The following is a 13606-nucleotide window of genomic DNA, read 5'->3' on the forward strand; positions in this document are numbered from 1 at the left end:
GGAAAAGCTGCAGGTAACTTTGCATCGCTTCAAGGAATGGACTTTAGACCACGTACCTCGAGAATAAAATAGTGAGGCTAATGCACTTGCAAATTTGGGATCATCGGTCGAGGAAGACGAGATCAGCCCGGGGACCGTCATCCAATTATCGAGATCTGTGATCGAGGAGGGTCAAGCCGAGATAAACTCTACAAGCTTGACCTGGGATTGGAGAAATAAATATATTGATATTTAAAGAATGGAAAGCTCCCATCGGACCCTAAAGAGTTGAGGGCCCTACGAACCAAAGCTGCTCGATTCACATTGGATAAAGATGGAACATTATACAGAAGAACATTTGATAGACCATTGGCGGTATGTTTAGGTTCGGGAGACACCGATTATGTTTTATGAGAGGTCCATGAAGGCACTTGTGGGAACTACTCCATCACGGAATCTTTGATTCACAAAATCACTAGAGCAGGGTACTACTAGGATAGCATGGAAAAAGACACTAAGGAGTTTGTTCGAAAATGTGACAAATGTCAAAGTTTGCACCGATGATCCATCAGCCCGGAGAGCAACTTCATTCAATCCTATCCCCATGGCCATTCATGTAATGTGGGTGGATATCATCGGCCCTCTGCCAACGGCCCCAGGTAAAGCTAAATTCATTTTGTTTATAATTGACTACTTTTCTAAATGGGTGGAAGCAGAGGCCTTTGAGAAGGTTAGAGAAAAAGAAGTTATAGACTTCATCTGGGATCATATCGTGTGTTGATTCGGGATACCAACCGAAATCGTATGTGACAACGGAAAGCAATTCGTCGGCAGCAAGGTAACGGAGTTCCTCGAAGAACACAAAATAAAAAGGATCTTATCGACACCGTACTACCCAAGCGAAAACGGACAGGCCGAATCGACGAACAAGGCTATCATTCAAAACTTAAAGAAAAGGTTGAACGATGCTAAGGGTAAATGAAGAGAAGTTCTACCCAAAGTCCTTTGTGCGTATCGAACGACATCAAAGTCCAGCACGGGGGCAACCCTATTCTCCTTAGTATATGGCTCTAAGGCCTTAATTCCAGTTGAGGTCGGGGAACCTAGCGTCAGATTTTGACATGCAACAGAGGAATCAAATCACGAGGCTATGAATACTAGTCTCGAACTATTGGATGAAAAACGAGAAGTTGCGCTTGTTCGGATGGCTGCACAAAAGCAAAGAATCAAGAGATATTATAATAAAAGATCCAACCTTCGCCACTTCGGAGTCGGGGACTTAATTCTAAGGAAAGTCGCCCTCAATACTCGAGACCCAAACTAAGGGAAACTAGGACCAGATTGGGAAGGACCATATCGGGTCCTCGGTATCATCGGAAAGGGATCTTACAATCTTGGCACAATAAAGGGTGAACAATTGCCAAACAATTGGAATGTATCACTACTCAAACGATATTATTGTTGAGGTATGAATCTCTCCCTTTTACATTTGTATTTGATACTAACTTATTGCAAGTGTTCAATCGAAGATGTTGAGAAAGCTCTTCAACATGAATACCTTAGGTTTCAAAGCACGTGTTGCACTCTTTTTCCCTTAGATCGGTTTTTATCCCAAATGGGTTTTTCCGGAGAGGTTTTTAACGAGGCAACAATTATGTGCTACCTGAGGAAATTTCAATAGTACCCAAGTCTTCTTTACAATCATCCTCGTATATTGGGGGCATCACCCTCGGAGGTTATAGTTTCGAGAAAAATACTTCATGTCAAAGGGTCTCGATAGGGAAACTTTGTAATTGGCCAAACGGTCAAGTGAACCGTGTCCATATCGATTAGTCGAGCCCCGATGGCAAAACATGTATGCATGTATAAATTATTCAAAGAAGCATTCTTTCTATATCAAACACTTTGTGTCTCAGAGAAAACTTGCTACTATACGAGCTCCATACTTATGATTTTATGAGAAATGGCTCAAGGGCCAAATATACCTCGAAAACTCGGGGACTGTCATCGACAATCAACATATTCGAGTTATCTAAAGTTGAATTCATAAGACCTCAATAGGCGCTCCTCGATCTATAGGCCAAGGCCATATTTCTCGGGGACTAACACCTCTAACAAGTTAGAAGTGTTATTGGGAAATAATCCCAAGAGGCATACCCAAAGGCTACGGCCAAATTAATGCGGCTCGGAGACGTCCGAACCCCACAATCAAAATAGGCCTTCGAATTCTTTGAAAAAACCGGTTAAAAAAGGCTACCCTTGGCAAATAATAAAAAGTGCTTCGATAAAATCAACCCTCGAAAAACCTTAAGAGGTATCAAATTACCTTAACACAAATGTGCTAATGTACAAGAAGGGTTTTCAATCGACATCGAACCCTCAAAAAGCCCAAAGAGTAAAAAATACATGCTAAGACATAAAGAATTTTCGCTAAATATTTTAAGCCAAAAGAGGGGAATAGTAGTCATCTTTTAGAGGCCATAATGGCCTAGTCTAAAGAAGACTAAGGGCCAATACACTTAGAGTTCGAGATCTTGTTCTCACTCCATTCGAACCCAAGGGTTCGATTATCCCGAGCCTAAATAAACAATAACTTGATTATGGCTCGGGACTCACCATTATCTGACACAAACCATTAAGGGTCTATGCCTCAAAGTTCGAACCTTACTCGAACTCGACTACGGTAACTTCGAGGAAGCCACCTGAGACAAAGTCTCGAACTCACTGTTCAAAGCATAAGATTGTGCTAAAAATTTTACAAGGCAAAAACATGCTTATAAAGATCGGGAAGGCATTCGAGAGATACTTTCTTTTATATATTTGAAAAAAGATATGTACAAGAGACCAACATAGGTCTTACAAAAAGAAAAAGAAAAAATCCTAACTATGCTCGGGGCTGATCTCTCCCTCGGGAGCAGCTTTTCCTTCGGGCCCTTCGTCATTGTCAGACAATCGTCGTCATTAGAGGAGACAAGAAATCTGGCATCAGCCTCAAGCGCCTTAGCTTGAGCTATCTCTTCAGAGAGGTCATAGCATCGAGCGTGGATTTCCTCGAGGGTCTCCCTCCGATATTGGCACCTTGCCAAATCATTGATCTGTCACTCTTTATCGGAACCCTCCCTTAGTTGCATTTGAGCAACCTTGGCATCGGCCAAGTATATGGCTATGGATTTGTCAGCCACGATCTTTGTCTCCTCGACCTCTGCCTTGGCCTCGTCAAGCTTGACCTCGAGCTCGTCGATCCTTTTGGCCTGGGCCAAATCTTTCTCTTTAGCACCCTGAAGTTGGGCCTCGACCGATGACAGTTTGGCCAAAGCATCCTCTTTCTCCACAGTAAAGCGCTCCATGTTCTCCTTCTATCGATCATAGTCGGCTTTGATTTGATTGACTTCCCCTCGAAGCAGCTCGATCCTTTCTAGATTTTGCTGCAACTGAGATACTGAAGTGTTAGCCTCTATAGTTGGGTCGAGTGGACCGTACTCTTTCAAAATTATAGTTACCTGCTTGTCTAGCTTGGCCTCATCATTACGAGCCTTGGCCAAGTCTACCCGAAAGTCCCCGAGCTCCTCCGCCCTTTGACCGCAAAGGAGCTTTAAAGCATTCCTCTCCTCCGAGGTTTTTTGGAGCTCGACCTCACATTGGCTCAGGTTGGCCCTAAACTTGGTGAAAGCCTACACAGAAAGAAAGATACAAGTTACGATAAAGGGAGAAGAAGGAAAATAAAATTGCAACAATGGGAATTAATACTTACTCGAGATAAAAGGAGTTGAGCCTTTTCGAAAAGGGTGGATGCGTCATTGATATCAGCGGCGTCATCAACCTTGGTAAAGCAATCTCGGAAGGGATCATATTCACTGGGGACTCCACCTAAGTCAGGCATTTGCAGAACCCAAGCCTCCCTTATGGCCTCCTCAGAATAAGCCGGTAGAGAGGGAGAGTGACCTATCGGCATGGCCCTGAACAAATCACTCGGGGCGCTCTATTCAGCCCTGGGGATCTTGGAACCGGCCCTCTCTGGCGTGCTTGTTGATGGACAAGGAACAATCTCGACCTCGGCAATTCAGGGGTTTTGCCCGAATCTTTCTTCAGAGCCTCCTCATCACGAGGCAGGGTCTCCAGCTCGGAGGGCTTGGAAGCCTCGACCAGCTTCCTGGCTTGAGCCACCGGCGCCGAGTCATCACCCTCGTCTTCTTCTTCTTCACCTAGCTGGTGGACCGATTCTATATCCACAGGAATAAGATTTCTCCTGTGTCTTCGAGTTGGAGCCTTTTTAGCTTGGGGGTCCTCGGGCTCCGGGACCCTCTTCCTCCTATTATCTTTCCTCGATTTCAGAATCGGGGACTCGGTCTCTTCCCTAGGCAAGGTTGGCCTCATTTCAAATACGTCTCCAACACTTGCATAAAGGAGAATCAAGTATGAATGAAGAGAAATCTCTGATAAAGGGGAAGTCATCAAAAGCTTACAAGATGAACTTGCCATGATGTTTGGCTTCCGATCTGCCCTCACCAAGTCACGCCAACTGCGCTCGGCATGAGAGGAACTCGAGGCTAATTTCCGGATCCATTCTTCAAGGTCGGTGACTGCATGAGGCATCCAAGTGATCGTTGCAAACTAGATGAAGGCATCACATAAAGCAGAAATGGAGTACGAAGGCTAATGGGTAAAAACATCACTTACATTCGGGGTTCCACTACTCTGCGAATGGCATTTTCTCCTCTGGGATGATGTTGTAGGTCCTCACTCGCACGAACTGGCCCATCCAACCCCGATCTTTATCCTTGTTGTTGATCGCAAAAAAGGCCTTGGTCGACCGGCATTGGAGCTTGATCAATTCTCAGAAAAACCGAGGTTGATATAATCGAATAAGATGGTTGAGGGTGAACTCCAGCCCCTTGGCCTTATTGGAAAAGAAATGGAGCATGATCACTATACGCCAGAATGAGGGGGGATCAGGCCGAAGTTGACCTGGTACCTCTTGCAGAAATCGATGATGACTGGATCGATGGGACCCAGCGCGAAGGGGTAAGTATAGACACTTAGGAACCCCTCCATATGAGTGGTGATACTCTCCTCGGGAGCGGGGATCTGTACCATGACCTCGGCCCCCCAGCCATAATCTCTCTTCATAGCCTCGAGGTGTTTCTCCGTTATCGAGCAAATATATCTCGACACGTGCTCACATCGGCCAGGGATCGATGGGGGATTCTCGACTTTGAAGTCGTTCTTTGTAACACAAGGGCCGGGAACAATCTCCTGAAGGGTCGGTTCCGGCGGCGCTTCATCACCGGCGGGCCGGAAAGAAGAGGAGGAAGCTTTCTCCTTTTGAGGAATGGTTTTGGAGGTTTTCGCCATTGGTTTAGGGTGGAGGAAGCTGAAAGAGGTGGAGTTTGATATTTTTTGTGCTAAAAGGGTTGAATCAACAGGTAGTGAAAAAGAAAAGATGAAGAGAGGAAGAGATCAAGAAAATTTGAAGGTGGAAGCAAAGTTTTTGATTCATATAGAGAACATGTATTTATAGGCACACGGCGACAGTTCGGCGGCGCTAGTGGCCGACCGTCACTGGCAAGCATTTAATATTTTGGGGAATCGAACCGACAGGATGTTTCGGTCACCCCGAACGTCTACGTCAGAGGGATGACGTCATTTTCGGGGTCTCCAAAAATCGATGTTCAAGTCGTTTCTTATCATTTCACTCTAAGAAACGAGGGAACTATCTGTATACGGTGGAAATCGGGGCTACCCGATTTTGTTCTTTGATGGAGAAGTGATACTACGTCGGTAGGCCAAGACGCCGAGCTCGGGGTCGAAGCTCTTTTCCAATGTCTAGGTCGATATCATTTGCCGAGGTCGGAAGAAGGCATGCTTCGAGATGATATCGTTGTGATTCAGTAACGGAAAGAGCGAGGTACTCACAAAGGCCGGAGGATCACGACGTAAATTTCAGAATGGATTGGTCTTCGACGGTTAGACAGCTGTCAAATATGATTTCCTACTGTAATTAGAAGTGTGTCTTATTTAGGACTTCCCTATTATATAAAGGGGAATCCTATTCATTTGTAGACCACTGTTCACTGATAAGAAAATATACGTACATTATTCTCTTGCTATTTTACCTACTGTTCTTCAGATTTGTTTTATCATTTATTCCCATAATCATACCTCGAGACCGTCACAGGTCGAGGTCGAGACTTAGCCTACACACTGGTTTGATCTACTTTATTCTTTAATTCGTCTATTTAATCCCATGTTTATCAATTCGCATTGAATTAAATCATATATTCTTAAAACCACAATACAAGTTTAATTATTACTCGAATTTTAGGGTAAACAAAGTAAATTAGATGGAGGAATTTTTTCTTTCTTTTTGTAGTTAAAAAATATTAGTTGGTTGATGAATCCGTTCCTGCAAATACATCTTTAAACAACAACACATTTAGATTACTTGTTGGTATTCCTTTTTTTTATCAATTTGTCATTTTCATTTGGTGAACTACAAGTTTTACAAGTTAGTAATATAGGTCTATTAATCTACAGTTGTCAAATCAATTTACATCGTGTACCTTCGGACAATATAAATGATTTTTTTCTCTAGCAGTTATCGCATAATATGTATTGCACTGGTGGTTGTTGATTGCTTTTTGAAGGTAATATAAAACTCTCTTGCTCTGCTGCTTTTGGACGAGCAAAGACTCTCTCAACCGAGCTGTCTAAGCTGGTACTCATAGCAAATGATGAATTAACAGCCCAGTGATGTGCTTGAAGGTGCACCTATATTTTTTGTACATTATATATTTACATAATTTATAGCATTTAAGTACGGTTGAACTAAATAGCACTAGCACTGGAAACGTACGATGTACTTGCGTTTCTTTTTTTTCTTTTTTTTCTTTTTTTTGCACTTATCATACATAAAACTGTCCTATTATGCATGTAATTATTATTACACATAGTAGTGTTTTGGTTATGGGTGTCTATTTTGATTACAATATGGATTAGTGTTTGATTTCATGGGTTGCTCGCTATTTTGATCCACCTAAGGCCGGAATGATGAAGCTATTGTCATGGAAGAGCCTATTTATTTATGTAATGATAATGTTTGTTTCTTACCGTTGTGAAAGTTCAAACAATGACATTGATAAATTACAGAAATAAACTTTATGGTGAACGTGATTCACCATTAATCTTGGCCCCGTGCATGTTGCACGAGCAAATGCATCTGGTATTAAGTTAATGGACATTCTTTAAGAATTTAAGAATTTCGAACACGTCTCCAGAAAAGTCTCTTTAAAGCAGAACTACTGTTCACTTCATCCAAAGCACTAAACATTCAAGTGAAATTTAAACAATGAGTGAAGTATGTTATTTTGCTGAAAACAGTCCAACAAACGTACCAGTTCAACTGGTTCGGCAAGTGTTACACAAACTGATAGCAGTCAATTAATATTCTTTCTCAGAAAAAGCCCAATTAAACAAGTAGATAGCACATAGATTTACTCCTCAGCGGTTTAAACACGTAGATAGCACATAGGTCTACTCCTCAGCGGACAAACTTTGTTCTCCGTCACAGGAACCAGCCCCTCCTCCCTCCTGCTCATCTTCGCACTTCAAAGGCTGCCTAAAGCAATCAGAGCAAAGCAATTCCAAACAAAAAGTTTCCTCATATTCAGTGTTATTTATACATCTGCCACATTGACTGCAGCGTAAGATGCACAGTGAGCAGGCCCTACATTCTTGAGTAGCTTGATCTTTCACTTGACAACCCTCTGCAGGACAATCATAGACCATTCTCATTTTTCCACATCTAGGGCATATTTGAACATCAATAGCCCGATTGTCATCAGATAAACGATAAATATTCCTCCGAGAAAAGAAATGGGGTTTGTAAACATTATTTTGCTGCTTCTGGCTATCTGCACCTAGCAGAAACCTGAGTTCTTCAACATGTTCATGAGTCACTCCATAAAGGCCGCCAATTCTCAGGTGCTTTATACCCATTTTACCTCTTTTAAAGTTAAAGGACTTCAACATATTTACAACGCCCTCAATACTGAGTCTTGTACATGCAGGAACAAATAGCTGCATGAAGTAAAAATAAGATTAAGTACACCATTGTACATTCAAGCCATACTATTAGTAGCAAAAGGGACCTTATCCAAAAAAGAGAGAACAAAAACTATTAGTAGCAAAAGGTACTGATACTGCTCTCAACAGGTATATCTTGCAAGAGTATTTAGCACAAGGCAGCCAATAACGAAAATGAGAAAAGGACAGAACCAAAGAGCCTGCCAGCAACCCAACAGGAAAAAAATACGCATCAAATAAAGATTAACATTTCCATAAGCAATTCAAACTTCTACAAATAAAAGCTAAAACTGCTGAAACCTGCTTTAACTCCTCTAGGTTAGGTAATTCAAACAATACAATGACAATCAGAAGTTCAGATTCTGCTTACAATATAAGGCAATAATGGTGACAGAACTACATCCAAACTGTGATTGAAGTCATTAAACAAAACAAGTGTGAATCATATATTGCATCACATACGCAAACATGCAAGTGATCAATGTTCCATCAATAAGAGTGCATTTAGGAAGTACATATTAGCTCTAAGTGATTGTCAGGCTGCATTATGACAGGCATCAATAAGCAATTTATACCATTTCTGACCAAACTTTTGAGTCTTCCACGCAAAATACCAGGAGTAAATGGCATAAATGCAACTTCTATTGCTCAGGAAACAAAAGCAAGGGGTTATTGGAATGTGCTAAAGAGCAAAATGTTAATATCAACAAGCATACAATAAAAATACCATTATAGCGAGCACCACAAATAAATATATATCTTTAGACAATAAAGTAAAATGAATTGAACAACTGACCTTTGTCAAAAGTGGATTAGAATCGAGTACCCTTCTCAAACCGTCATCTGTGATACGGGTGCACTCTAACAAACTCAAGCATTGTAAGTTACCTTGAGCCCTGCTAGTCAATCGCAAGAGGGCATCGTCACTGATCTCATTCAATGGTTTTTCAATATGAATGCTCCTCCATAACAAAGGATCATTTTTGACAGTAAGTCGCAAGGACCTACAAACACTTTCTACAGTCAAAAGATCCTTCACTCCAAGGTAACCAAGAGCAAAAGATAAAGCCTCATGAGGGGCACCTTCATTTTCAGCAGAGCAGGACGTCGAACAATCTGTTCCTGCCATCGTCTGCGGCAGAAAACTGCCTGAACCTACATTATTGAAGCCTGCAGTGTCCCCCACATTGCAAGCTGAGCCAAGACCAACATGGGCCAAGGCGTCCCTCATATCTCTCTCCCCAACAAACCAATTCACCGGATCACCTTTATTCATTTTGTCATCAGACCGAACGTGACAACCAGGGAATGATTGGAACCTCATAGCATCACTCCAGATAAAATTCAAATCCGCAAACAAACCATAGTCCTCATTACTGGGACCAACACGGTTTCTCCTACATCCTCCATAATCAACTTCCAAATCCTCAAGCCATCCAGTAATGGCTGTGATAGTGGTGCTTATATCCATCCCGAATGGATCAGCAGGGAGACGGTCAACGATGTCCTCCCCTACCGACTCCGACAAATCACTCTTCTCTACACTTTTCCCCCCATAATCATAATCAAAACCCTCTCGGGACCGAGCAAAATTCTCCACTTTCTTCTCTGGAACACCCTCCACTAGATACCCATTAACAATTCTCATCGGCGATATCAAATTATCCTCAGATATATGCGCCGGAAATATGGGCCGATGCGAAAAATTTAACGCCATGTATGGTTCAAATTAACTCTAAAGACAGCTAAAAGGAAGACCCTCTCTTTTCTCTTTTCTCTTTTTCTGGTTTTTTTTTTCTTTTCTCTCTTTTTTGGTGTGCAATACTGTGATGCGAAGTTTATTAGATTCGACAAGAAAACCCTCAATTTAGGATGGTAAACTAAAAACAACGCACCTAAAATCTCACAGAGCTTCTTGTAAGGAACCCTAAGAGAATCCGAATAATACAGTAGAATCAATCAGTGAAACGACACCTTAATTTTTCGATATTTTTACTATACAAAATAATAAGAATCAATGAATATTTGGCAGAATAGGAAAACCTAAGAAGCTAGGGTTTTCAAAAGAATGTGGAAAGAGAATAAATCGTAACGATACAAAAAAAAAAAAAGAACCTGAATCAGCGTACAAAACAAACCCTAATTTGCTCACCAGAGAACACAATCGACAGAGAAAAGAAGATGGAACGAGTTTCCGATTGCCGATTAGGGTGGCGGAATTGAAACTAAATATGAACACCTCGTTTGGGAATCTGCCGATCGAGCTCAAAGAGGAGCGAAATAGGAAAATAGGAAGAAATAGCTAGGAGTAGAAAAGAAAAAGAGATAAAAATCTAAAGGTACCTGTTTGGGGAAATTGGGGGCTGAGGGTAGGGGAATTTTTGGGGGAATTGTCTAATTGTGTATGAATTGGGAGAGCCAAAAATGATACCGACACGTGTCCGGTGACTAATTCTTACTGCTATTACGGTGAAAGTCGTGGCGGGAATGGATTTCCCTCCTTCTGGACTCTATTTTTCCGCTTCAGCGCTCGTTATGCATATGGACTACCTGTATTTTTCGACATACTAGCTTTAGCGCACGTGTGTTACACGTGTATTTTGCGTCAATCAGTATAAAATATATACAAGAAAAATAAATTATTGCATACATTGAAATAATATCTTCTTAGCATACAAAAATGGTGAATTTAGTTGAATTAGTTATATAATACTTGAAATTATAATATCTTGCGAAATAAGATATAAATATGTCATGTTGTTGTACCTCGTCTAACATCTCTTGGGAATACAAATAATACAAATTTCGACTATCAATTAGACCACTGGCAGTATTATATTAGCTCGAAATTTGTCAAAATGGTTATTTCATCAAAATATTATAAACCTTAACTACTGGATATATATTTCTTAAAATTCTAATTTTCTAAATAATACAATTTTCATAAAACTCCAGTCACTAATTAGGTCAGTCCTGAGGAAGTTTTTCTTTAAACAAATTTTCGTTCATCTTCGTCTAATGATATAAATTAAGTAGTTATTATTTTTCTTAAGATGTTAAAAGCTTGAAAAATTAAATAATAACTTAAATTTTTGAAAAGGAGATTTAGTGCATTCCTAAGATCACCCTACAAGGAAATAATAATATTATTTATTAATTATCAAATAATGAATACAAAAAATAATGAAGCTTTCAAATTAATAGTAACCTTTTCACAATTAATGTATCATCAAGATTCTAACACAAATATTTTAGGTAGAAAAATGAAGGTAAGCTATTGTTTATATCAAAAGAGATTAAAATTTTAAAAACTTGTTCAACATAAAAAATATGTGGTATATGGTAGAGAATTATATATTTAAAGATTAATTTTTTTAATTTAGAGGAAGGTTTAGTAAACAATATTTATTATGACTATAGATTTTAAGTACGTATAATCATTTTTTTCATTTTTATGAAGAATAATAAAAAGAATCTAATTTAATTTGTCAATATTCTAAAATAAATATTTTAGGTAGGAAATAAATTAAAGTTATTTTTTTCGTATAACAAAGAGACTAAAAGTTTTAAAACATGTTATGATTTTTCTTTTTTCGGGTTGAGTCCTTTTTCCCCTTGATATCTATATGTCTATTTTTTTACATGATGATAAATTTATTTTGTAACCAAGGTACATAATATTAGTTCATACAGCCTTAGAACCTTTCCAACTTTGTATCAAAATTAAAAGACAACAGAAGCAATTATCTTTTCTTAAAAGATATGACGTTGGTAAATAAAATATGGTTATATGGCATTGATAAATAGAATATGGTACTTGGATGTATTTTCGTTGGACAATTAAATCAACGTATAATGGTTGATTTTAAATTCTTAAGATTTTTTGTTAATTTAAAGGTCCTAAATCTTACGGAGATATTGAATGACTTTTTTTTTAAAATTTAGTGTGACCATTAATTTTAAAAGGGTAAAAAAGACGAACACATTTCGCTAAGGGCCTTCGTGCTTTTAATACAATATGAATTTTTACGTGTAAGATTTACATACAATAAACTCTTAATATTTTAAAGGTTTTGGACTTTTTACATAATTTAAATAAGAAAAAATTTAATAAGTAAAATTTTAAATAATTTTAAACTCATAAACGTAGATTTGTATAAAGTAAACTCTTAACAGTTTTATAATTCTAAATGGTAGGACTTTCTACATAAGTAAAATAAGAAAGATTTTAATGCTTAAAATTTTAATTCATTTAAACTGTTAAATATTAAAAAATAATTAATTGATTATTCAATAAATTATTACTTGTATTACTTGACACACAAAAAGCCGTAAGTTTAAGTTCCAATCTTCTATTCTAGGTAAATATTAATTCATTGTAGAAATGTAAATGTTGTTAATGAAGGGATAGGGGAGAAAACGTGGTGAACGTATATTCAGTTGGTTTTTTTTTTTTTTGAAAGAATTACAAGAAAATACACGTGACTTCACACCATAACAAATAATGGCTCGTATTTTTAAATTTTACCTGACCTAGCCCATATTGTATATATTTTGAAAACACTAGCTCTTGCAAATTCAAAATATGTGTTCTTACAACCATTGCTTCTAAAAGCTATGGAGTTAAATCTATGTTCTCACAACCATTGCTTTCACTCTCTCTTCTTCTCACATCTTTTACATATTCTTCAAGAGGTCGTCCTCCATTACTGCTTCTCCCCCTATATCACCTGGTTGCAATGTAAAAGAATTGAAGAGTTGAAATCCACCATTGAAGGCTATTCAAAGCTTTGCTTTCGAAAATAGAAGTTTTTGAGTTTGTTAGTTGTTTGGATTGGAAGCTGTTCCAACTGATTGAAAATATCAAAAGGAGTTCAAAATTTAAATTTGAAGTGATTTGGAGTAGATTTGAGTTAAATTTCAGAAAAGACGCAAGGAAGAAGACGAAGTTAGTTTTTTGTATAATTATGTATAACCTTGTATAATAGTGTATATGAGTGTATAAACACATCTTATACACTATTATACACTTTTATACATATTTATACAAACATTTGTAGACGAACTTCTTCCACGATTTTCACTTGCAATTCTTCTTCAAAACCAGTCCAAATCTTCATTAAATGACTTCAAATTTTATATACAACCTCCTTATACTATTTCTAACAAGTCTAGATAACACCCACTCCAAATTTCTCACAAAATCAAACTCGGAATTTAAACATATATTTAAGCTTGTTAAAAATTTAATTTTCACCACCCAAATAGATTTGGTTTGTTGAACTAATATTTGAATCGCAGTTACTGATTCGAAAATTAACTTAAAAGCATGAACCATCATTTTTAAAAAATTAAATAGTAATTTTGAGAACCTATTGGAGTTGGATGTTGAATCTTAGCCTATTATTTTTGGGCTAGTTGGTTGTAAATTAAAATATGGACTATAAAATTGAAAAGTAGGGAGCCCAATTATTCTTATATGAAATTTTTCCTTTTTTTTTTTTGGAGCGATTGATATAAGGTAAAAGTTTAATTGATTTTAAAG

General features: G+C 38.3%; 1 protein-coding gene across 1 annotated transcript; it reads right to left on the reverse strand.

Moving 5' to 3' along the window:
• Positions 1-7311: 7311 nt before the first annotated feature.
• Positions 7312-10351, reverse strand: LOC104210366 (F-box protein SKIP14-like). The gene is made up of 2 exons (XM_009759261.2): positions 8858-10351; positions 7312-8055 (listed from the first exon to the last, which is right to left on the reverse strand). The coding sequence occupies exons 1-2, from the start codon at positions 9776-9778 to the stop codon at positions 7510-7512; spliced, it is 1467 nt and encodes a 488-aa protein (XP_009757563.1). The 5' UTR covers positions 9779-10351; the 3' UTR covers positions 7312-7509.
• Between the last annotated feature and the right edge of the window lie 3255 nt (positions 10352-13606).

This window comes from Nicotiana sylvestris, chromosome 4, assembly GCF_000393655.2.
Source record: "Nicotiana sylvestris chromosome 4, ASM39365v2, whole genome shotgun sequence".
NCBI classification, from domain to species: Eukaryota; Viridiplantae; Streptophyta; class Magnoliopsida; order Solanales; family Solanaceae; genus Nicotiana; species Nicotiana sylvestris.

Coding starts and splice junctions, on each gene's coding strand:
- LOC104210366 (XM_009759261.2), bottom strand. CDS start 9,778: ATGGCGTTAAATTTTTCGCATCGGCCCATATTTCCGGCGCATATATCT. Junction 8,056..8,857: donor CTAATCCACTTTTGACAAAG/GTCAGTTGTTCA, acceptor TACTTCATGCAG/CTATTTGTTCCTGCATGTAC.